The sequence below is a fragment of the Heterocephalus glaber genome, unplaced genomic scaffold (genome assembly GCF_053883595.1).
Source record: "Heterocephalus glaber isolate CG9 unplaced genomic scaffold, H.glaber_assembly_v1.0 deba00001472, whole genome shotgun sequence".
Lineage (NCBI taxonomy): Eukaryota > Metazoa > Chordata > Mammalia > Rodentia > Bathyergidae > Heterocephalus > Heterocephalus glaber.
The window spans coordinates 96,256,665-96,282,011 of NW_028258315.1; the positions used below are offsets into that span (position 1 = coordinate 96,256,665).

General features: G+C 49.9%; 1 protein-coding gene across 9 annotated transcripts in view; it reads left to right on the top strand.

Moving 5' to 3' along the window:
* Window positions 1-25,347, top strand: part of Ptprg (protein tyrosine phosphatase receptor type G) — a 674,743-nt gene that overhangs the window by 562,667 nt on the left and 86,729 nt on the right. For 7 of the 9 annotated variants that reach the window (XM_087181616.1, XM_087181619.1, XM_087181618.1 and 4 more), the window contains 5 exons: window positions 2,537-2,721; window positions 6,192-6,300; window positions 11,173-11,222; window positions 12,790-13,546; window positions 24,667-24,799. In XM_087181616.1, coding sequence (XP_087037742.1) covers window positions 2,537-2,721; window positions 6,192-6,300; window positions 11,173-11,222; window positions 12,790-13,546; window positions 24,667-24,799 — 1,234 coding nt within the window. The remainder of the gene's footprint in view (window positions 1-2,536; window positions 2,722-6,191; window positions 6,301-11,172; window positions 11,223-12,789; window positions 13,547-24,666; window positions 24,800-25,347) is intronic. The other 2 variants (XM_087181612.1, XM_087181617.1) reach the window with 1 other exon arrangement.

The following is a 25,347-nucleotide window of genomic DNA, read 5'->3' on the forward strand; positions in this document are numbered from 1 at the left end:
CTCACTGCTACTTGGAGCAGTGGAGTGAATGGCTTCAGAAAAAGGAAGAAAAATAAGAACATGGTAAAAAATGAGAGAGGATATAGAAGTTAAGGTGACACTGTGAGATAGAAAAGATTCCCAGTACATAAATCTCCTTGGCTCACTATAAGTACTGGGAAAGTTGGAGGTGTGGATGTTTTCTGGATTTTCCTCCTGTGCCTTCTTGAGAAACCACCCTCTTAGCAAGTTGGGGTTATTTTAAAACGGTAGCCTGGCGCCACCTAGTGTCCGTGCTCTGTCACTTCGCCCAACGTGTCTGTAGAAGCCTCCCTTCAGGTTCTTTGTTGTACCTGCTCTGGTGGCATTTTTGTGGCAGGCAGAGCAGTGAGAACACCTCGTGACATAATGCATCCCTTCTTTCTGTGTCTGTCTCACAAAGTGCATCTCCCTCCAGCTGCTTCGTGATTTGGCAGTTGAACCAAGCAGTGCCTCCCCGTCTGAACTCATCCCTGCTGTCCTCCAGCAGCTGTCCTTACACGCCCGTGCTTTCCTGGCACATACACCGTCCTGCTCCTCCAGGCTGCCTTGTATTTGGGAACCTGGGTGGCCATAGGGGAGCGTGGCACATGGTGGGCTGCTTTGTGCCTAGTTGGGCTTTGGGAGACACCAGCGGGTCTGCACTGACCCCTGGTCCCCACGTCTGTTTTCTTGAGCATGTGGATCTCCTCGCCAGCTCCCTGCCCAAACCTGCGCATCCTCCTCCTTACCTGGCTGGCACAAACCTCTCAGCTTTACGTCCTGCCTGCTCTGGAGCCTGCTGTTCTTACCCACTGTCCGTCCCTGGTTTGCCCCCAGCTGACCCTGGGCTGCACCTCCTGATCCCCTCCTCTGTGCTGGGGCCTTCTGCACTCCTCAAGGGGCAAGAGATCCTTGTCAAGTCCAAGTCAATTCCATTATTCCAGGCTTAGTTCTTCCTCGTGGCTTCTAAGGACTCGTGGGAGTTTGTTGTTTGTTTGGTTGGTTTTTTTGCAGTACTGGTGACTGAACCCAGAGCCTCTGTGTGGGGCTACGTCCCAGCTGTCTTTAAAATTCTTTGACACGAGGGCTTGCTAAATTACCCAGGCCAGACACGAGCTTGTGATCGTTGTACCTTAGAAGACCAGAATTTCAGCCTGGCCCCAAGGCCTCTCTCCCCAGCTTCCCCAGCAACTCCCTGGTCCTTGTTCTCACACTTTCTCCTGCAGACTCTTTCACTGGCCCCCTCTTCTTTAAATTCTATGTCTCTCTTGCCCAGACCCACAGCCTGAGTCAGCCCCTCCTCTCAAACACCTGGAAAATGCCAACTCCTTCCCTCCCCTCCTTCAACCTCTTCTTCATGGTCATTGTCAGCTCTGCACATGGGATTCTTTTGTGAATCTTTATTTCCCCTCTTAGACCAGCAGTTCTCAACATTGAGCAGGACACACACACACTTGCCCCAGCACCAGCATGCTTGTCCATATCTGTAGACATTTGGGGATGTCTGAGCAGGTGGGGGGGGTGCCCCTGGTGCTGGGGCAGAGGCCAGGGCTGCTCCTGCATGGTACCATCTCCCAGAGCTCCTGGGGTCCAGGTTACAGAACCCTGAGAACCCTTGCCAGACATTCAGCGGTGACTTGATGTTCTCAGCCTTCTGCACTTTTGTCAGTAGATAGAAGTAGATCCACCAAGTCTCCAAAACCTCCCAGCCACAAAGAATGAAAAGACAAATCACTCTGACCTTTCCTTATGTACCTCATCAGAGTAATGACACCGGGCACTGCTGGGCCAGAGAAGGTTACCCTTTCTGTATGTGCCTTTCAAATAATTTACAGTCTCAGGTTACATGTATTTATTTACATACAATCTGCTTACCCTAAAATTTCACCTAGAGTTTTAGTTGGGACACTCACTGAGTCAAATGTCCTGGCTTCTAAAAAACTATTCTGAGAAATGAAAGAAGGTCACTTCACTATGCTAGATTAAAAGAAACCAAAGGGAGCCAGGCGAAGTGGTGAACGAATGCATATAATCCCAGCACTCGGGAGGATGAGGCACAGGGATGGAGAATTTGGGGCCAGCCTGGGCAACTTAGTGAGCCCCCGGCTCAAGAAAATAAATGAGGCCAAAGGGACCAGGGATAGCTAGAAATGATCTTTGAGACAGTGAGGGAAAGTTGAATGTGGATTATGTATGTGATAACGCTGCTGGGTTAATATTTAGGTTCTTGGCTGGGATAATGGGACTATGGTTCAATGGGAGAATGGCCTTATTCTTAGGAGAGGCAACACTGAGGGTGGGATTGTCAGTGTCTGCAATCTGCCTCCAGTGGCGTAGCTGGAAAGGAGCTAAGCTCTGTGTGTTTGTGTGTGTGTGTGTATAGGCAGGAAGGGACGCTGCAAAATGTCAGTAGCAGGAGGATGTATGTGAAGGGAGCACAGGCATCTCCTATGGTGTCATTTCAATGCATGGAGGGGCACGAGCAGAGGGCCAGCTGTGCCGGGGACACCCCTGAACCTCGCTCCTGTGTCTTCAGTTTGCAGCTCTCCGCCCATCCACATGAAGGTGCAGCCCCTGAACCAGACGGCACTGCAGGTGTCCTGGAGCCAGCCAGAGACCATCTACCACCCCCCCATCATGAACTACATGATCTCTTATAGCTGGACCAAGAATGAGGATGAGAAGGAGAAGACATTCACGAAGGACAGCGACAAAGATTTGGTGAGGCCAATCCTCATGCCGGGCATGGGAGCCACCATGGCGGTGGTGGTTGGATCCTACCTGGGCTCCATGTGCATTTACCAGCTGGATAACCTGGCAGAGCTGGTTCCTTTCCTCATGCTGACCCTTTGTTATCAATACCCAAAACTCCTCCTTTAGGCCTTTGCATCTGCTCGGGTGATTGCAGGTAGCAAATGCATTTTGCAAGTGCACCCAGGTCCTGGTGCTCAGTGAGGTCGGTCCAAGTCGTCACTCTTATGACAGCTGCGCCCCGTCTGCTGCCGCCTCCTCCTCCTCCTCATCTGCTGCTGTCCCCACCAGCACCAGATTGTCCCCAGTCCCCAGCACTCCTTTTTTTTTGGTACTGGGGATCGAACTCAGGTCCTTGCACTTGCGAGGCAGGTGGTGGCACCACTGAGCTAAATCCCCAGCTCTGCCGCGCCTTTTTGTCTTCAGTTGTCCTTACCACATTCCTATTACCTGCTGGACCCCTGTGGCTGTGGAAGTTTTCTGACTCTTAGATCCTATATTGAACTTCTCTTCAAATACATACATGTTTAGCGAAGAAACCCAAAACTGCCCCTCAGAACAGGGGTTTGTAGAACCCAACTCTTTCGTTTATCGAAGCAAACCCTCCACAAGCACTAGTCTTTAAGTTCATGCTCAGAAACTCAAAGTCACACAATCGGGCTTGAAAGCTTTGCTGTATTTGTTGTTTCAAAGGAGGCTCTGGAATAATGAGACCATAACTGTCCATGCGCATGGAAAGTGCACTGGCACCACGTGGGATTCTTAATGACCTTTATCGCTTTTCTTTTCCCTCCAGTGCAGTCTTCAGGGCCCATTCCATGGGCTATAGAATAGCACTGTGCATCTTCCTTAGATGAAGTTTCCTTTACTTCATTTCCATTTATATTTTCAATTTCCAAACTAGACCTTGTTATCTGGGTCACATTAGGGAGCAGGGAGCTTCATAAAATCAGAGGATTCTATGGAAAGGCACCCAGGGTTTTGATGGATTTTAACCTTTCTCTTGACACAACTGGAAGTCCATCAGGGATTCTTCTCTCTGAAGTGAAGCAGGCTTGCATTAATCAGCAAAAATGATCTGGTGCTTATTTGGTTTCTTGTTCTGAGTGGAAAGTAATTAAACATGCAAAGATGAACAGAGAGTGGCTGGGAGTGAATTCTGATACATCCCTGTATCCGTGGAGTGCAGATTTTGCTCTGAACAGAAGATGAGGTCATGGATTGAGAGAAGGAAGCACAAATTAGTTTCTGGTGGGGGGGGAGAGGGAGAGAAAAGGATGTTTTGATAGTGATTTGTATTTCATAAGAATTTGTAGGGGTGGTTATTTTCTCTGGGGACACACTTAATTGTCTTAATTCTTCAACACATCAAGAGCGCAGACTTAGTGGCAGCAAAGCTATTCTCTAACTTACGGTCACTTGGGCACAGAAACCTAGAAGTACAACTTAACATTTGCAGCTTGTTCCAGTCAGCAGCCCTTTCTGCATCCTCCCACACCTCCTGCTTACCTTCTCCAAAAGAGACAAGCAAGGCTTGTCATTGAGTGACATGGCCCTCACCTGCTGCTCCCATGAGGAAGCTGCTGGCCAGGTGACAGCAGCAGGTGGGGCCACAATGACAAGTTAATATCCATGTAGAGGTTTGAATGGCTCCACCAGAAATCACGCATAAAGCGTAATGCACAGTGTAGCCTCCTACCATGTATGATTTTTAAAAATCACAGTAAGTGTTTAAAGGTTTAAAACTTTATTACAGTAAAATACACATTGCCATGAGTGCCCTCAAAACACTCTCCCTTGCCTCAAACACACTTATCCCATCATTGTTTGCATTTTATGAAGCCGTTCTGGAAGTCCTGTTTCATGAGTATGTTTAGGTGCGCTGTCACGGCTGCCTCGATGTGGTGAGTTGATTCAAAACATTCGTCTCTCATGGTCATTTTGACTTTGGGAAGGAAGCAGAAGTCACATGGTTCCCGATCCAGAGGATAAGGTGGATGAGGACACACCATGTTTTTATGAGCCTGGCTTTGCTTTGGGTTGCCCTTGGCAGCTGCATTCATCATATTTTTGATCCCACCTCTTAAAGACACTCAGGAAAGAGGTCTTCGAGAACTGCTTCAGAAAGTGGCAAGAATGACGAGATAAGTGTGTTCGAAGCAGTGGAGACTCCTTTGAGGAGGATTCATGATAACGTGTCCTTTACTATAATACATTGTATTTTATTTAAACACACAGTATATATTTTTTATCAGCCCTTGTATATAATTCGATGCAGTGTCACATCCATTAGGAAGAGCTGTGGGAATGAGTTTCATGCATTTTTTGTTCCTTCGGGAAGCAAGTGCCCCCTGCTCTTCAGGTATGTTACCTTTTCTTACTGTGAAAGGCTGTTGGAATGAAACGTTGAGGCATGGTGACCGGTATTTGTTTGTTGATGTTTCATCTGTGGTGGGCAAAGATTTTTTTCTGGAAAGCGCCAGCTAGTGAATATTGTAGGCCATATATGCATCTTATCCTCTCTGTCACAACTGTCTGGCTGTGTCCCTACAGGGTCAAAACAGTTGTAAACAAAGGGCTATGGCCGTGTGCCAATAAAACTTTCTTTATAAGAACAGAGGCCAGGCTCCATCTGGCCTGCAGTGTGCAGCTCGACCACTGCTGCAGATCAGTGGTGTTCTTCGTGTCGATTGCCCTGTCTACCTGTCAGCAAGGTTTGCCTGGTTTGTGTTAGGCGGTTGCTACAAAAACCTGTGCGTACCTATTGTTCTCCCCACCTCTCAGTTGAAGGTAGCAGAGGCTCAGGATCACACGGCAAGGTCTCAGGCCCTCTGGCCTGCGTCATTCCTTGCTCCGTGGTATGCCGTATTATGCACAGTAAAGATGTGAGCAAGCCTTCACACCTCCGAGGGACAGGCATGTAAGAATTGCTTCTTGATATGAGGACGTCTCCTGGACGCTGGAGCTTATTTGTTTGCTAATTCCAGAGTCCCTCTGGGATAAATAATTACAACTTAAGAGGTCCGGTAATTATGACAGAAGTCCAAGCTTTGGGGGTGTAAAGAGCACTGAGGCTGCATTCCACACACGGTCAAGAATGGCAGCCAGGTGTGGTGGTGCACACCTGGCAGGCTGAGGCGGCATGATTGCAAGTTCAAGCCCAGCAAGGCCCTGTCTCCAAACAAAAAGTAAAATGAGCTGGGAATGAGCTCGGCACGGTGACCCTGGCTTCGGTCTCCAGTGGCAAGAAAAAGAGAAGGCAAGAAAGGACGATGCTGTTATTTCTGCAATCCTCCACAGCTCGGTATTAACCTTTCTTTCTCAAAGCAGTCTCTGGTCAGCGGGAGGCACCACAGCTGCGGCCTTCGCCAGGTGCCCAGGTTTGCTTGAGAAGGGTAATGTTGCCCTGGCACTCAGAACCATTCCTTCTTCCCCTGCAGAAGGCCACCATCAGCCACATCTCACCCGACAGCCTCTACCTGTTCCGTGTCCAGGCCGTGTGTCGCAATGACATGCGCAGCGACTTCAGCCAGACGATGCTCTTTCAGGGTGAGTCTCGCTCGCTTCTTCCTCCTGCACAAAGACCCCCGCCTTTTAGGGTTTCTCTTTTCCTGTTCAGGACTTGGGGGCAGAGGGGAGAACCCAGCCTAAGGATCAGCATAAGGTTTAAACCATTCCTGGAAAGCCCCAGTAATTTCCATCTGTTTTTGAGGTTGGAGCTTCATAGGCCAGAGGGAAGCAAAAGCCAAATTTTTAGGGTTTGTTTTATTGGCATTTTCCAATTGTGGGGAATCGGTCTTTGGGCCTTTTAGCCCCTCCCCCAGTCTAGCGCTGTGTCAAATCACAGAATCTCCTCTCCATCGTGTCCTCAGATGGCCTCTTCAGTTTCCTAGTGTCATTCTGTCCACCGTTCCGTCAAGAACTGGAGCCCCACACAGCTAAGTTCGCCTTCGAACTGACAAGCCACGCAAGCCCCAGCTCCCTGGAATATAGGTGCATGTTCCTGATGACTTAGGGACTAGTAGAAAGTTCTGGGGCCAGAACAAGGGGTAAGCAAGTGGGACTCTGCCTTGGCACAAAATTTGAACATACTGAGAAGCTCAGTAATGAATCCGGATATATAACATTTTAATGCATTTCTTTTACAAAGTGTGTGTGTGTGTGTTGGGTACTTGGTATGCATATAGAACACATCTTCATGCTTTTTTTTTTTCTGGTACCGGGGGTCGAACTTGGGACCTTGAGCTTGTGAGGCAGGTGGCAGAACCACTGAGCTAAATCCCTGACCCTCTTCATGCTTTTTTGATCACTTTATCCTCTTCTCTTTTGCCTCTCACCTCCCTTGATTCCCTTGCCATCTCTGAAACTCTGCTTTCTTGTTTCCTGCCATCTCTTCTTTATTTTATTCCTTCTTTGGTTTATAATGTAGGTTTCTCATGTAAGAGAAACCATGCAATATTTAGCTTTCTATGTCTGATTTTTTTCTCTTAACATTATCGTCTCCTTCCATCCATTTTCCTGCAAATGACATTGTTTCATTCTTTCTGGCTGAATCATAGTCCATCATGTATATAGACTATGTTTTCCATTATCCACTTGGTGTTATGCTATTTTTCTTTTTACAGCAAAATCAGTGCAAAGACTTCATAAACTATAAGAGTTTTATAAAAAGGATGCCCTCTGTCTTACTGGCCTCAGCCTATGTGTGGTCTTGGTTCCGATACTGTTTCCTGAGGTGGGCATCCTCCCTGTAGTCTGTAATTTGCCCCATGGCCTTTGTGCCAGGCAGTAGGGGCAGCCCAGACGTGAAGGGCAGCCACTGGGCCCCACCTGGCTGGTCGGAGGCTTCTAATGGAGATCTGTGCTTCTCAGCCTTCAGCTTTCCCGCCTTACACGAGAAGCCTGCACAGCTCACCACTGAGACATGGATCTAATGAAAAGCTTTGGACCTTTTCCCTAGAAAATGCCAGAATCTTTGCCTGTGAATTCAGGGATCCTGTGATGCCTGCAGGTGTTGGACCAGCCAGATCAGCATGGCCAGAAGGCCCTCTGTCATGCACATTCACGGCCCCTCCCAAGCCAGCTGGTTGGGTGAGACCCAGGAGTCTGAGCTCCAAGGAGGTGTCCCAGGCTTCTGGCTTGGACATCGAGGGCTGGCGGACGCCAGGTCAGCTGGTGCTGTGGAGTGAGGGCCTCAGGTGTGAGCCCAGGCTGCCAGGCAGCAGCTGTGCCACTCTGAGAACATCACTTCCCTTCCTGAAGCCGCAGTGAGCCAGTCCAAAAACTGGTGGTATTCAAATGACTCAGGGTAATGCATGTTACAGAATCAGCACAGTGCTAATTACCGATGGAGTGTGTGATACCTCCTCAGTACAGACTGAGTATCAGTCTGATCTGAATTGCTTGGGACCAGCAGTGCCCACTTTGGAGATATTCTGGATTTTGGAATATTGGGCTAAACTTCACTCATTGAGCACCCCTAATCCAAAATTTGAAGTCCAAAATGATCCAGAATCCCAAGCCATTGGAGCATCATGTCAGGATTCATAAAGATGAGCACTTTCAGATGTGGGGATTGGGGATGTTCAACCTGTGTTAGGTTTGATGGGAAAAATAATAAAAGGGCTGGGGATGTAGCTCAGTCATAGAGTGCTCCCCTAGCAAGTATGAGGGGAAGAAAAGATGTGATGTGTTCAATTCCGACCATCTCAGAGCATATCAGTAACAATCATAATAATGAAGGTGCATCCAGGATAAGAAGCCCTCCATCCTAGATTTGTTCCAAGGGTCCCTTGTGACTTGAAAATTTTGCAGGTAAATAATTCATTGTTAATGATCTCACCCTTCCGTTGAACCAAACTGAAATGAGCATAGCTCCATGTTTTTCATGAAGAAAGCACTGGGTGTGTCCAGCTGTCCTGAATGCATTAGTCCCTGTCCCTGTGCCCAGGTGGGCCCAAGGGCCAAGGCCAGGTCTGTGAGCAGAGGGGAGGGAGAAGGGCCCAAGACTGGGAGCTCCCTGTGGCCTTTGGGCACATGAGTCGTGATTGGGCCTCCTGGGGTCCGATCCAGAGCTGGAATCTGCAGTGCTTCCTCTCCTGATTAATAGCGCTGGACCTGCCTGGCTTCTGCATGGACTTTGAAAAATTAAATGTTTGTAATATAATGTAATTCAAAAAGCCCTGCCTGCTATAAATTCAAAGCGGAGTGTCTTGTAAATGCCAGATCCCAGTGACTTATTGAAAATGGCCAGCGTCTCCTTTTTCTGCTGACTTTCCTGCTCAGAGGTAGGCACGAGTTCTGTGTGCTGGTGGCATTTCTCCCTAAGGCTGATAGAGGAGCAAGGTCCTGTCTTCAGCCCCCCCCCACAAGGCCCCCAGCATTTTCCTCGGGTTACCACATGAGCATTGCCAAGCCGAAGTCTTAGTCAAGGAAGCTCATTGGCCTGCTTGCTGAGGCAGGTGGGTGCTTCTGAGCAGGAGCGGCCAGTGTACAAACTGGTCAACTGTGAGGACTTCAGGTGTTTTTGTTTTTTTGCTTAAATTCTTTTATCGGTACATTTCAGGTATACAATACATTCACATTTTTCATTGGGTGCTTGCACCTGTACAGGACGTGTATCTCGGTTCTTATTTTTTCCCCATTCCCTGTGCGCCCTTCCCTGTTTACAAAGACTTTGTTTCCATTTCCTTTTGTCACAATTTTTCCTTTCCCTTCTTTCCTTTCCCCTTCCCCTCCCACTTCCTCTACCCCTTTTGACCATTTCTTCATATTTCAAATTATCAATTATTTGTTTTAATCATTTTAATCCTTATTTACACTTTCAGTTTCTCACACTAGAGAAACTATTCGGTATTTACACGTGTGTCCTATTCACTTAAGAGTATGGAGAACTTAAGTTTTAAAAGTAAACAAAAGAGTTTAGAAAATTGCACAGTAGCTTTTTTCACAATAGGTTTGTTAATGATAATACATTGATATCTGATTTGGGAGCATGAAGAATCTACATGGGATATTGAGCATGTTATAACACAACAGTATTTATGTACCATGGGATGACAGTAAGTATATCTGCCTTCCTTTGCTGGTTGTGATGAGAGCAATTATAGCAGGAGTCTTAGGTGAAAGCTACTATTTACAATGTTGGGAGAAAATTCAGTTAAAAAAACTTGCGGGACAAACAAAAATATAGGTAGGTCACTTAACATTTCTAGTTCATGTAAAAAGCATACCAGGTACAAGCATTACGTGTTTTGGTAATTAGCCTGGCTTTTTTATTTTTACTTTTTGCTAATTTCTTAGGGCCATATATGTAGGACATAAGTGTTCAGGTTCTGTAGCACTATTTTTTAAGTAACCACAAAGAACAGATTTGGTTTCTTCGGAAAGTTATATTTTTATGCATTATTTGCAATAACCCAAAGGTAGAAGCAACCCACATGGCCATTGACCCATGAATCGATAAAGAAAAGTGATAGATAACGTACAGTGAAATATTATTTAGCCTCACATGGTAAGGAAACTCTAGCACTTGCTATATGACATGGATGACCCTTGAGGACATTCTGCTACACCAAAGAAGCCAATCACAAAAGCCTGAATATGCATAATTGCAGTTCCTTGAGGTATCTAGAGTAGTTAAAATTCATAGAAATAGAAAGCAGAATGATGGTTGCCAGGGTAGGTGTAGGAGAAAATGTGTTGCTATTTAAAATATACAGAGTTTCAGTTTTGCAGGTTGAAGTCTTGGAGATAGATGGTGGATATCCTTCACTACTACAAAAATATGCGTCTCAAAATGGTTGGGATGATGCATTTGTGTTAGCTGTGCCCTACTGCAATTTGAAACCGCTTTTAACATTTCTAAGAATATGGGGAAACAGAATTGCAGGAAGGAGTGAACACCAAGAAGGTGAGATGCGGTTAATATACAATTATACGACCATATAAAACTAATGGTGTCCGCAGGTCAGAGGATTGTAAAGCACAAATAGAAGCAGAATATAGGACAATACACAAAAGCTGAGGCAGCCGGCACAGCTTCAATTACCATACAGTTCTTATATTCTTGAGACGTGGTAAAAGTACTAATTTAAGATAAACCACAGTAAGTTAAAGTGTGTATTAGAATCACTAAAGAGATGATCCAAGAAGTGATGACCAAGATTTTTTAAAATGTTAACTTCATAGCTTTAGATAGGGTACAGCAAACTGCAGCTCTAGTTCTCTGCATGTTTTTGTCGGACCACAAGCTAGAAAGCGCTTTCATCTTTTAAAATGGTTTGAAAAAATGTGCAGGAAAATATTTTGTGACCTTAGAAATTCTATGTAGTTTCAATTTGTGTCCATAAGTACAGCTTTGTTGGAAGCACAGCCTAAACACTGGCGTATTGTTTATCCTGTAATCTCTTTATTTCTCAGCTAACACCACCCGAATATTCCAAGGGACCAGAATCGTGAAAACAGGAGTGGTGAGTATGAACCACAGTTGCTGTGTCTTGGCTGGTCTTGAGTCTGCATGCAGTTAAGCCCATTACCACCAGGTGGCAGTATAATGTTGTTGAACTGCTTCATGGGAAGCAGTTAAGCTAGAGAAAAACTCATTCAGTATGTTCCCAAAACAAACTGCACAACAGTAGCCACGTACTGTACATGTTTTAGACATATAAATCTTTGAGATCTGTAATTATTACGATTCTGTGGTCAGATGATACAGGGGGCAAGGAGGTAAATCTATTCTTAGCAGTTTCATTTGGCATATGCTATAATTCAGATGTTGTTGTTACAAGCCAAAAGTTATGTAGATCTGCATATATCTGGAGCCTGAATGGACAGCTCAGTTTTCCCATTCCCGGTACAACTAATAATCACAGTACTAATTCCAGTGGAGGAGATAACAGTCATAGCCTGAAACTCACTGTGCTACTCACTTTCTGGATCTGGGCTACATCCTATTTTATTTCCTGCCGTGAAGAGCCTAGAAAGTCAGTGTGACTGTGCTTCTCACTTCACAGACAGGGCAGCATGGCTCAGTGAGGGTAAGTCGTGTGCCACATCGCCCCGAGAGCACATGAGGGTCCGTCCCCTCAGCCAGGTGGCTGGACTTCCCTGGGTGGAGTGCCTGATGATCTGCAACGCTGGCTCAGAACTCGACCTAACACAGTCACCCTCAGAGTAGCAAGTTCTCAGTGTAACACTTGATATTAGGAAACCCAAGTTGTGGCTACTGTGTTTTATCCGAATGGAACCCCACAATGGAGCCCCGGCCAGTCTAGTGGGAGAGTGCTGAGGCTGCACACAGGCAGTCCTGCCTCTGGACCTTCCTAGTGGTCTCCTCATCTGGAAACTGGGGCGATGTGTGCCTGCCTCGAGGACAGCAGAGGCAGTCCTGGGACGGGGTGGCCCTGGTTCCAAGGACTGCTTGCTGTTGCTTCCTGAGCATAGGTTCTCGGGATAAACCCAGAGTGCATGGCACTGTGGTCGGAGAGTGCAGCTCTTGTATCTGCCCTGCTGCTGCAGACTGGGGCCAGCCACTGTCCTTCCCTGTCCTTCTGTTGCCTCACTGTGAGACTGTGAGGTTGGACCCAATTGCAGGGCCTTTGCAGAGAATCTCAGAGCTGTGCTTTCGCCCGAAGTGCCCAGGTTCGACCTCAAAGCCCACTCCCTGAAGAACAGTGGACTGAGTGACTGCCGTCCCCAGAATACCACTGCCTCCTTCTGGGTCTTTAAGCCAACTGTAACGCTACTGACTTTTTTCTCTCTCTTTTTGGTCATTAGCCTCATCCTGAGCACTATGCGTGAAAAGCTGTGTTTGGTACGCTAGGTAGACTTTGTAACGTGTCCAAGTAGCTATGAAACTGTTAAAGTAAGGGCTGGTCTCCAGTGGTCAGGCTGTGCACCATGGTCTAGGAAAGCCTGCAGTTTAGATGGACGAAACTCGGAGGTGTGACAGGCGAGGGCTCCGTTCCCAGTCCTGATTGCTGACGCTGCTGTGCTTTGTCCTTCTGCCCCTTCTGCACCCTCGGGTGACCCTTTCAGCCCACAGCATCTCCTGCCTCTTCAGCAGACATGGCCCCCATCAGCTCGGGGTCTTCCACCTGGACATCCTCTGGCATCCCTTTCTCCTTTGTTTCCATGGCAACGGGGATGGGCCCCTCCTCCAGCGGCAGCCAGGCCACAGTAGCCTCCGTGGTCACCAGCACACTCCTGGCAGGCCTGGGGTTCGGAGGCGGCGGCATCTCCTCCTTCCCCAGCACCGTGTGGCCCACGCGCCTCCCCACGGCCGCCTCGGCCAGCAAGCAGGCAGGGAGGCCGATCCTGGCCACCACGGAGGCCTTGGCGTCCCCGGGGCCAGATGGTGACACGGCCCCAACCAAGGACGGCGAGGGAGCAGAGGAAGGAGAGAAGGACGAGAAGAGCGAGAGCGAGGATGGCGAGCGGGAGCACGAAGAGGAGGGGGAGAAGGACTCTGAGAAGAAGGAGAAGAGCGTGGCGACCCACAGCAGCACTGAGGAGGGTGACCGGACCACACCCACCCCAGCCCCATCAGCCCCCAACAGGACTGCGGAGGAGGGCGGCCATCAGACTATATCTGGGCACGGGCAGGACCACACTGCCACCCCCACGCACCAGGCTGGCCCAGACTCTGACGTGGTCCCCTCCACCCAAGTGCCCCCCACAGCCACAGAGGAGCATTATGCAGCCAGGGATCCCAAGAGGCCCGGGGTGCCATCGAAGAAGCCTACGTCCCGGGACCGATTTTCCGAGGACAGCAGATTCATCACTGTTAATCCAGGTAAGTGGTGCTGGCCCTCCTGCGGGTTCCATGCTGCTGTGAGAAATATGAGCCATCCTCTAGGAGTGGGAGGCAGGGGCCCGGCAGACAGCTGTAACCCCAGCACTCTGGGAAGCTGAGACAGGAAATTACAAATTGGAGACTGTCTCTGGAGAAAACGGAGGAGTGGGAATGTAGCCCAGTGTGAAGGCCCTAGGTTCACTCTCTAGCCCTGCAGAACACCAAAGAAGAGAAAGAAGTTGGGGTAGGGCTCGAAGTCTCAGAAAGTCGCCAGTATTCTTGGAACTGAAGCAAAAGGACGTCCATCTGCAGTTCGCTCATTCAGATCTCAGTCTGTGATCGGTGGTACAGCGGCCCCACTGACATACTGGGCCCTGGGTCGGCTGAGGCCCAGGGAGGGCAGTGCCTGCCTCACTGTCTCAGGGGGAGCAGACGGGAGCTAGACAGTGAGCAGCTAGAGCACATGCAGGAAGTTAGGAAGCAGGCACAGCCCAGAGCAGCCATGTAGGTGGTGAGCTGGCAAACCCCAAAACCACCTGACTCCTTTTTGGAGGTGAAATGGGAATAGAACAAATGAACCGGAAGCTGTCCAAGAGGACAGGGGCCGCCTTTAGCTCGGGAAGGCCGCTCTGGAGAAGTGGCATTTACGATGAAGCCTAAGGGTTTCTGTCTGGGGAGCTCGTATTAGTGCACGGTCCTAGCCGGAGAAATGTGGTCCTCTGTCCCAGAGCTGCTCTGGGTCGTGTGCCCTGCCCAGCGTCCAGGTGATGGGATGTGGACAGGGTGGGTCTGGCCGTCGCGAGGCGGGCTCCTGTCTCTTCCATGGTAGCAGTGCTTTCTCTGCTTCTCGTGTGCTCCAATCTTAATGAACCCTCCTGAGAGCTTCCACGAGGGAGCCATAGCATGAAGGGTTGTTACTGTTGGGAGGGGTTTTCTTAATAAGAAATTCTTCATTTTGCCAGCCTACGAGATGTTTAGCAACAATTTTTTTAAGCTGTTGTGGAGTTATAAGAGTGCAAGAAAAAGGCAACTGGTAAATATTTATTTGCTTTTGCACTTGTAAACATTAAAATTCATCTAAAGCTGAGATCTCGTATGTTAAGATACAACTTAGAATAAATTTTCATGTTTTGAATTACTTTCCCCTTAAAGCTGATATGAACTATTTTTTTAAGTAGGGGTCTCCTATGGGTGTTTCTCAGTCTCGGGTGGAGTTATGTGGAGAGGTCCACAGTAGCCTTCTGTGGAATTGAGTGAAGGAAATATGAGGACAGCTGTGAAGCAATTCCTGTATGGACATGGCATTTCGTGTGGGGGACGCTGTCAACAAGTTGAATTTCTTGCATTTGAGGCTATTAAAGAAGTGCTATGCTGCACACCAGGCAGAGGACTAGACTTTGGGAATAGCACGTAGATCAGGAAAGGCTTCTATTTTCCGGGGTTGTATTTTAGTGAGGGCGTCTGAGAATATCCTAGTAAACTTGGCTATAAATGTAATGTTCATTGGTAAAGTTGGGGAGGGTCTCGTGCAGCACTGAGTATTCAGGATGACTTTTGAACAGAGACCCAAGCGGTGAGGAACTAGCCACATAGAGACACTGACAGGTGCATTCAAGGGTGCAGGAGCAGCAGTAGTGGAGACCCTAAACCGGGGATGAATCTGGGACCATTCAGCTGCTTTCAGTAGGCCAGTGTACTTGGACCATGGAGTGCGAGACTGGCAGAGTTCAGATAAGGAAGGAGTCAGTTGGCCTTGCTGTGGACTTGACTGCTTGAAATGGGAATCCAGTGGTGGATTGTAGCAGGGGAAGTTACTCGTCTGACGTTTTTGAAAGCTCACTGGTCCTCTGCATGGAGACATTTAGGGGAGGTGGAGGTGGACTCACTGCTCCCCGTTAGGAGCAGTAGTGTTTTCTCTGAGGAGCAGGGGTGGACTTGGAATTGATCTTTGGGCTTGCATGGTCTGACCTTTGGACTGAGGACCCTTAACAGAGTAATGTTGTCAGCCTGCTTCTCAGATATCCCTTTGGCCACACTCCTGGAATATACAGCTGCTAGGAGTAGGGTCCACAACTGCTCCAGATAAGTGACAGGGAGTTATTGCTGCTGGAGTAAGACTGCAGATCCAGGGAGACCGGGGCAGAAACAGGGTAAGCCGTGGGGATACTCAGCTCCAGGAATGGGGCATATGGGTCTCCAGCGTCTGCCCTGCAGGTGTCAGACAGCATTTGGCAGCCTTGGCAAGAGTGGCTTTTGGAATCAGATCAGCTCAGTAAGGCTGGTGCCCATTCACTCCCGGTTCTCAGACCAGGTCTTGCTCAGTGCCCTCATCTGCAGAGTGGAGATGACAGTAGCTCTTTAATCAGGGCAGAAGGTGATGGGAATAAACACAGTCGCCCTTTTTGTGGGTGACGGAAAGGAGGGATTGTCGGCAGCCCACATGCCACATCGTAACAATGGCAGCTATGAGAAGGCCCCCATGGAAGTTAAAGCACACGGCTAGACCAGTCCTAGTCCGCTGCTATGAAAATCGACTTCCTGGAGCACCCGTTCATCCCTGTCCCTCATGAGTCAGAGCGTCCCCACTTCAGCTCAGCAGCAAGGTCCTCTTCTTCCTTAGGCCAGAGAGAGCCTTCCTTCCAAGTTGAAAGTTTACCTTGGAAGGTGGTAGTGGGATCCTTTAAGCCCCGAGTCAGCAAACCTTTTCAGCAAAGGTCAGATGGTAAATATTTTCAGCTTTGCAGGTCATGGGTCTCACTTACCACCCCAGTTCTGGCTTACAGCACAAAAGACACCTCGGTAATATGGAAACGTGTAAATGTGCTTAGACACCAACAGACCTTGTTTACAGAAACTGCGGGCCTGACTTGGTCCAGAGTTGGTGTTGGCCAATCCTTCTGCTTAAGCAGACAGACGGGTGGAAATACCTTGGGCGTGAAATCAGCAAACCCGCATCAGTCCTGATGCCCAAGGTCTCGCTCCACTTTATCCAACTCATCCTGCCCCCATCTACCTCCTCCAGCTTGGTATTCATTATTTTAATTGAAATAAACACCCTTTTAATGTTAGCGCTGATTGAGTTTTCAGGGCTCGGATATACACTTGCTTAAATCTGTTTCACATTTTTGACTCCGCACATTTAGTGAAAATGATTTCAATCAGTATCTGGTCTCTTTCAAAAAAGGACTAGTGTTTAAGTGACCAAGCAGGTTATATTTTTACATTGACTCCAAAGGGCTGGGTAAAACTCCTTTGCTATTTGAGAAGTGCCTTCTGGGCACTACAGAATACACTGTCATTTCCTCCCAGGAAGTATCTGGGTCCTTGGAAGTTCCTGTCCCCCCAAGCGATCTTTGAATGGGACAGATTGGGCATCGCTGAGGGAAAACCAGGCGATGTGAGGAAAGGCAGTGCGTGCTTGGACCCTGGTGATTTCAGAAACACATGATCTCGCACTGATGCTGGCAGTCTGGGAGGTTAGGACTGGGGTGTACGTGAAGCGGTCTGGGAGCCACATTATGCTATGGGACAGGCCACGTGCAGAAGGACAGATGCTGTCTGACTGCACTCACAGAAGGTACTGAGATGCAGGGTTCAGCCTATAGAAACACTGAAGGTTACCAGGGGCCGGGGGCAGAGCATGAAGAGTTGTGATTTAATGAGTGCAGAGTTTCCATTTAGTAAGATGAGAAGGTTCTCAAGATTGGTTGCCCACCAACCAAGTGTAAATACACTTAACAGTGAGTGCTAAACTGTATGCTTAGAAATGGCTAAGATGGTACATTTTCCACTACATGTTTTTTTAATCACAACTGGAGGGAAAGCAGCCACCTTACTTGAGAGTGAGTGGTTACTATTAATGAGTGCAGTTAAGTCCCCTACAAACATTCCTGTTGTGAACTTTCAGAGATATGAACCGACCTCACATCAGGAACACTCGTAGATGGAACAGATCTCAGAAGCAGTTCACAGGTCTGCTGGACACTGTCACAGTTGTGCTGCCATGTGCTTACTGGACAGTGCCTTAGTGTAGAGTAGCACAGTACATTTGGGGACTCACTGTACTGTTGTGTGTGTGTCGGGTGTTTTTATGCTTTACATTGTGTAACTGCATATGAGACTCACTTTGTTGGACTTAGGGACGGATCCAAACTCCGATTGTTCTCCCAGAGCAGAACTCGTTCCTAAGTGGGGTATTTATTTACTGTAGTAAAATTTCCCGGGATGCAGACAGGCTATAAACGTATGGTGTGCAAGCGGTCCTCTCTCTCTGCCTCCCAGACTCCTGAGCGTGCCCTCTCCGGCCACTCTAGTTGAGTCTTGATGATGCAGAGGTTTTGTCCCATGGCCGGGGCCGAGCCTGCACTTCGGGGCGTGAAGCCCTTTGGCTCGGTCCATCTGATACATGGCTGCATGCGGCATTTATAGTACATTGTGCTCCGTTCTTATTTGCTTCTACTGGGATGAGAGCCAAGCCAGAAAAAGGCAAACAGCATTAATTCAGTGATGACATATGCCACTGAAAACTGTTTTTCTTTTCTTTTTTTCTAACATTTTTTAAGAAGCAGAATGGAAGTGCTTTACTCAGACGCTGCTAGATGTGGGAATGGAAACTGGGAGGAGGAGGAGTGGAGGCAGGGAGGTGGCTGAGCCTTCCTGGCCTCCCTGCACCACTCAGAGAGAGCTGGTGACCGTCATGCCCCATGCTTCCCGTGAAGGTAGTTCTGAGGCCTGCACAGATTTTGTGACTGGGCCCAGGCTGCTGCCCAGCTCCTGACCCTGGGAGCAGATGTGCTTTGCACCCCCGTCCATGTGGGGAGGAGTGCGGAGGTATCCAGGGATAACCGAATGGACTGTGTTATAGAGGCAGAGCGGCGGCACGGTTGATTTCTAATTAGTAGAAAAGTCAAGTTTCTTGAAAAGTAAGTCGAGGAAGCCAGGAACAGTGACACGCACCTGTAATCTCAGCCCGGGGCAGGCTGAGGCGGGAGGATCACAAATTCAAATGTGTAACATAGCAAAGACCCTGTCTCATTTTTTTAAATTTTGTTTTTAAAGGGCTGAGGCTGTGGGTCAGTGGTAGAGCATCCCGGGATCGATCCCCAGTACAGATGGACGGATGGACGGATGGATGATTGGATGCATGGATGGGAGGAAGGGTTACCGTTAGGGTTCTCTAGTTCACCGGGTGGAGTGCCATTCTGCAGAGAGAGACTGGCTGGCTGAAGCAAGTGGGCAGGAGGCATGAGAGATGAGGAGAGCAGATGTGCAGTGTGATGCTGGTGAGCCCCGAGGACTGTGGCAAGGTGGCGCACCCTACGCGAAGGGCGCATGCTGCCTGGTGCCAGGCTGCTTGTGCGCCACGTGGAACTCCAGCCTCTGTTTGCCACCTTCAGCATGTCCAGTGGAAGCTTCCACTGCAGCTTTGTGTGTCGACTCTTGTTTAAATGCTGGCAGGTAGGTCACAATTTAAAATTAATTCCCAGGGAAGGGAGGGAGGGGGCTCAGCCAATCCAGTCTGTGGAGCAGCTCGTTCACAGCCATGGCGGCAAGAGTGGGATGCCCTCCCTGCCAGGACGCTCTTGCTTCTGGGTGAGCAGAGCTGCGGTAACCCAGAGCTCCTGGCACTGTGGAGGACACTGAGCCCTGCAAGACCTGGGAAGCCAGGCTGCTGGACCCTGCGTGGGACAGTGAGGTCCCAAGGACAGCGATGAGTCGGGCCCCAGATGGCCTCTCGTGGCATTCTGATAGCCATTCAGGGCCCATCACGTCCGTGGGGGAGCAGTGTGTACCAGGTGGCACCTGTCCTCCCGGGGGCGGGTGCCTGGTTTATTACACTGTGCGCACCACTGCTCAGCTTCCTGGGAGGAGAGCAGTAAACACTGCCTGGCCCCTCCCCTGTGTCGGGTAGTATGGGTAATGCCCCACTGAACAGGAGCAGCTTCCTGAGGGTGCAACCCAGACAGGCAACACTGCCTACCCCCATGTTACACTATCCCCTTCTTGAAACGTTTTAGTAATTTTCTAAACGTTGAGACAGGGTCTTACTGTGTCACTAAGTCGCCAGGTCTGGGCTTGAAGTTGTGACCCTCCTGCCTCTGCCTCCCAGAGTGCTGGGATTCCAGGTGTGCTTCGCCACCCTTGCTACAGTACTATTTAACAGTTTTTGAACAAGAGGCTCCGTGACTTCATATTGCATCTGGCGCTGCAGATTAGGTTGCCGTCACATAGATTACCTCATTAACTCTCATGGTTCCCTCAAGATTGTTGCTTTTGTGGAGGAGGGATCAGAGGCAGAGACAGGCACTTTCCTCAGTTTCAATGACCCACAGCCAGCTGAAGTCCGGAAATGTTAAGTGGGACATTCTAGAAATAAATAGCTTCCAGTTGTGCGCCATTCTGAGTAGACAGGACTGAGGAGAAGAACTGTCACACAGACTTGCTCCATCCTGCTGAGGATGAGAATTTCCACTTTTCCAGCACATCCACGCCGTGTACACTGCCCACCACTTCCCCAGTCCTTGGTAGCTGTGGCAGATATCAGACTCACGGCTTCAGGTAATGCTGGGGTCCGAACAACCCAATTGTACTTAGTAGTGGCCCCAGAGCACAGGAATCACGATGCTCTCAATTCAGATACGCCACAGAGAAGCCATAAAGTGCTTCCATTATGTGAAAAGGTAAAAGTTCTCTACCTAACAAGAGAGAAAAATTATATGCCGAGATTGCTAAGATGTACAGTACAGCACACGCTTTTGAGAGAGACCACATGCACTGAGCATTTGTTCTAGTATGTTGGTCTTTTGTTCTTTTATTCTACTGTATCCATTTGGAAATTAAACTTAGGTATGTGAGTATAGGGAAAAGCTCCTACGGTGTTTGGTGCCATCTGTGGCCTCAGACACCCTCTGGGGTGTCCTCTCGCATGTGCGTCAGCACGGGAGGGCACTAGGGTCTGGGGCGCAGGTCTGTGGTGTGCTGTGTGCCCAGAGAACCCTGCCATTCCTAGCAGTCTGCTGTTTTCTTGGGGGCCACTGAGCACGTTGAGCAGTAGGACACGTGTGTTTCTTGAGGACATCAGAAGTGTGTGGTGGTCTCCCCCTGAGCCCAGCTTCACGTGCCTGTCCCTTACACACTCCGATGTCACATGGAGGACTCGGGAGGCACCAGGCACTCGGAGCACTCACGGGCACTGGCGCTCTGCCGCGAGTCTGATGGAGAAGAGAGTGGTGATGAATGATGGCGAGGATGAGCTGCTGCGGGTGGCAGGGGTGTTGGTAGCAATGAAGCTGGCAGGGATGGCAGCGAAGAGAATCACAACAACGAAAACTGGCCAGGTGCGGATCAACGCCAGGCAGCATTGTAAACTCTGTCTATGCACGACTCATTTGGTCCTCACCTGCCACAAGCAGCTGTTGTCACCCAAGTCAGCTGAGACCAGGACAGAGAAGTGATGAAGTTAAGGGGCAGAGGTACCGCGGTATCTGGATTTACAGAGGGGGAACCTGAGCCCCGAAAGTTAGGCCACTTACCCAGACTTTCACAGCTAGTAGGAGACAGAGCTGTATTATTCATCTCCTACACACAGACAGAGATTGGGCCTGCGCAGGGGCCTACAGCAACAACAAGGGTGCGGCTACAGTTGTGCTGCATGCAGCGAGATACTAGATGATGACGGCCATGGGTGTGCTGATGAGCAGTCTACTCAGTTTTTGCCTGCTGCCAGGCACACCGTGAAGCCTTCCACATGCATCTCCTCATTGAACTGTTCCAAGGCTGCCATTTTAAAGAGTGAGAACTCCAGGCTTAAGGTGGTTTAAGGTATGGCTGAAGATCATGCAGAAAGTACCAGAGCAGGATTGGAACCTATGATCTCAGCTGTACCCTGCCCTGCAGAGATGCACAGAGCCAGGGCACCAGGAGAACGGGGATGAGGGGTCCACTCCTGGCAGCAGGGCACCAGGGGAGGAGGCAGGGAAGTGGCCAGGCCTGGCCTGGTCCTCCGTTGGATGGATGGGGCTGCAACACAGGAGGGCAGGAGGACCCCATGCATGGTGGTTGGCAGGCATTGCACTTCCTGTGTGGGAACTCAGGGTCAGCCTGAGGCCTGAGTAGCTCCTAGGACAGTGGCAGGAGCAGATTTCAAGTGTCACCTGGAGTCAGGGATCCAGTCCCATAGTATCACGAAGACAAATTCTGTGGATTTGAACCAAAATCCACCTTCTTGTGCCCCACGTGGAAATGCCTCCTTGTGCTTGTGCTTTCTGTAAAAGACCTGAGCAGATGCAGTCATTTCCAGAGGTGTCCTCAGCAGACACTGCCCCTTGGACTCTGTCTCCTCCAGGATTTCAGTCAGTGCCGAGACCCCTCCTGAGAAGCTCCCCGAAAACTGGGTCACACAGCACCATGCACTGAGATGTGCAGCCTGAGTCAGCGTAGCCCTGCCCCCGGCTGGCTGTGAGTTCAAGGCCCTGATCCCACACATACAACATTTTCTCCTCTGGCAGTGAGCACAGTGGGCTGTCCCTGTTGGCGGTGACTGTCTTCTCTGGCCCTGGGCCTCCCTGAGAGTCTGAAGAAAACTTTGAATACTCACTTGGTGGAGGGGGAGGGAGGGACAGAACGAAGTGCCACCACAGAGATGTGCGCGTGACTTAGGGACAATGTGAGGTGCCATTGGCCTTCACAGAGAGTGCTGCTGCTGACCCCTTCTGAAGGCCCAGATATCCTGGGATGGTCTTACTGTGTCAGGATGTAGACACAGCATGGAGCTGGTATCTGTGGCTGTTCAGTAATGTGTGAGGACTAGTGTGGCCGAGAGTCCTCTCCAGCCATTTAGGATGAGCGTCCTCCTCCCATGTCTGCCTGCCATGTGCAGCACAGGCAAGAACCCGTGTCTGTAGAGTGCAGGCAGAAGAGAATTGAGACACTGGACGTTCCCTGTACCTGAGGGTGTCCCAGGGTAAATGCTGAGTTAATTGCACAGGTGGCCTGGACGGTGAGCCCTCCTGACATTTTTTCCATTAACAGGATCTCTTGCTGGTTTCTCTGGCTGGTCCCCCTTGCTTTGCAATGTACACATCACGTGGAGGGGAGAGTGAGTGCACATCTGATGTGTATCTGCCCTGGCGCCTCACCTGCCCTACTTCCAGCATCTGTAGGACTAAAACCCCGAGCCTAATTCACCCTACAGGGGCCTCAGCTGAGCTAGCTTCTCCTTTGCCCTCTGACTCCTCCTTCCTGTTGCTCTTGTACTCCCACCAGCGGCATGGTGTCTGTCCAGAGCATGCTTCCGCCCCTGCACTTGCCTGGTGAGCTCCCCTGCCTCCTGCAGATCCTGCTCTGAACATCACTTCTGGGGGCCACGCTGTGGAGCCCCAAGCATCCACATCATGCTTCCCTAGGTGGCCACATTCACTGTATTCGGATGACCTGTTCTGGGGCCGCCTCTCTTCCTTTCGGTGGGCATAGGGTGGTCCTGTGTGGTGTGCTGAGGCCCATCCTGGCACAGCCCACCTGGCAGGCACCTGTGCTATGGGGAAAATGGGCAGAAATACGCCAGCAAGGATAGTGAGGCATTTTGTAAATGGTGGGGTCTCTATGGTGGTATTTAATCAGTGTGCTTCACCTGCCTGCCTGCGCATTCTTCCCCGTGAGCTGAGGATAAATCGTGCCACCTGCTTCATGGGTCTGCACCAGAAACCCTGGAGGTGTCGGATGCAAATGACACTAGCGGACATCAGTGAGACACAGCATAGCGTGCCTCTGCATGTCTTGGGAGTCTTGTCTCTTTCAATACCGGCTCCCAGGGACGATACTTTCTTTCCTGCCCAGCCCCCGTACTCTGCCTTGCAAACCCAGCCTGATTAACCCTGTGGTTAGTCCACCCTGCAGAGACACCCCAAGCTGCTGAGCACTGGCCTCAGTTTCACAGAGCAGCTGGAATCCCGGCGGAACACCAGTGAGCCTGAAGCCAGCTTTGGACTTTTGAAGGGACTCTTCCTTGGGGTCCTGGTTCACTCTCCCTCTCTCCACTGACCCTGGGCTACTCCCAGCCCCATCCCCAGCACCCGCACCTGGCCTTCACTCCAGACACCTGGCGGTTTCCCAGCATTTGCAACACAGCTCAGGGGAGCCTTGGATCTCCTGCTGAGGCTCCTGAGGCTTCTGAAGATCCTCAGGGCCTGGAGAGATAGAAGGAGCTGCCTGGGCAAGAGGTTCTCCTTGACCAGGGAGAATCCTGAACAAGCTGGTAAATGTTCCCTCTCAACCCCTCTCAAGACTGTCTGCAACTTGAGGCAGACCTGTGCTGCAAGAGGGTAAGGCATGGCTTCCTGTCCTGTGTTATCTTGGAGCTTTTGGAAGGATTGAAGGCAGGTGACAACGCACAGAAGTGCTGGAGAGCCAGACTTGAGGAAAAGCAGACTCTGGGGAACGGAGGGGGAGCTGCTGGGCAGAAGCATTGGGGTGCACCTGTTGGGAGGTGCTGGGGTTCAGTCTGTGTCACTGGTGAACATGCCATGGCACGAGTGGCCAGCGCCCTTGCGTGAGTCCTGTGCCCACCTTGGCAGGAGAGCAAGAAGACTCACACTGGGTGTTCAGCCCACTATGCTGTGTACCAGAGCTGAAGGGACTTGTAGCCACCATCAGAAGGGCAGGTTAGGGAAATGGGAGGAGTAAGTGGCTCTGCAGTCCCAGTGGCCGACTTGGTTACCTCATGAAACAAGCCGTGCTGCTTCTCCTGCCCTCGCTCTAGGGAACACAGGAAGCTCCCTGCCCCTTCTGGGGACATAATCACGTTTCCTCAGGGCATCCCTCTGGGCTGGTAACATTCTTGGAGTACGGCTGGACATCTGACTTCTGCACAGCTCTCTTCAAAAACATCCTCAGCTGGTGAGCAAATCCATCCCACTGGCCATTAGACAATGCAGGCTAAGAAGAGGCCACACTTGCGCTGGGACACAGTAGGACATGGAGAGGCCTGCTGGCTGCTCCACCTGCCACGGGGCAGCAGGAGCAAGCAGTCCGGAGCTCTAGAACCCACTCTGAACTCCCCCTCAGTCTCTGGCTCCCACGCTTCGCTCCCTCTAGCCTCTGACTGAGCTGTTTTCTCTCTGCAGCAGAAAAGAACACCTCTGGAATGATAAGCCGTGTTTCTCCAGGGAGGATGGAATGGATCATCCCTCTGATTGTGGTCTCAGCCTTGACCTTCGTGTGCCTCATCCTTCTCATTGCTGTGCTAGTGTACTGGAGGTGAGTACGCCCAGCGCCCGGGCTGCCTGGGTGCGGGGGAGACGATGCCCAGGTGTTGCTCCCTGGGGAGGAGCCGATAGCCTCGGGGCAGCCGGAGTGTGTCCAGTGGCATCACCAGGGAGACCCTCTTATCTCTGGACGATGACATGAGCTAGGGCCACTTTCAAGGGCAAGACATTTATGATGAGCTTCTGCAATTTAATGCCCAAGAGTCTTCCTTAAGAATCAGGAGACCCAAGTTCAAATCCCAGCTCTGCTCTTTGCTGGATGCACATCCTGTTTCCATATGAACTTTGGTGGCTCAACCTGCACAAAGAGTTACTCAGTTTTATAGCGTTTCCACTTTCTCAGAGAGTGTGGTTTTTTTTTGGTCGGATTTACATAATAATTCCTCTTTATCTTAAAATTTTCTCTTCGTTTTTTGCTGCACATTAAATGTGGTGATAGGAAAACATTTGGCACATTATGTAGCCTTTCATACTTGCAAGATAAAATTGGCCGATTTTAAGAAGTTCTCCCATTATCACTGTTCTCAAAAGGGTTCTCCG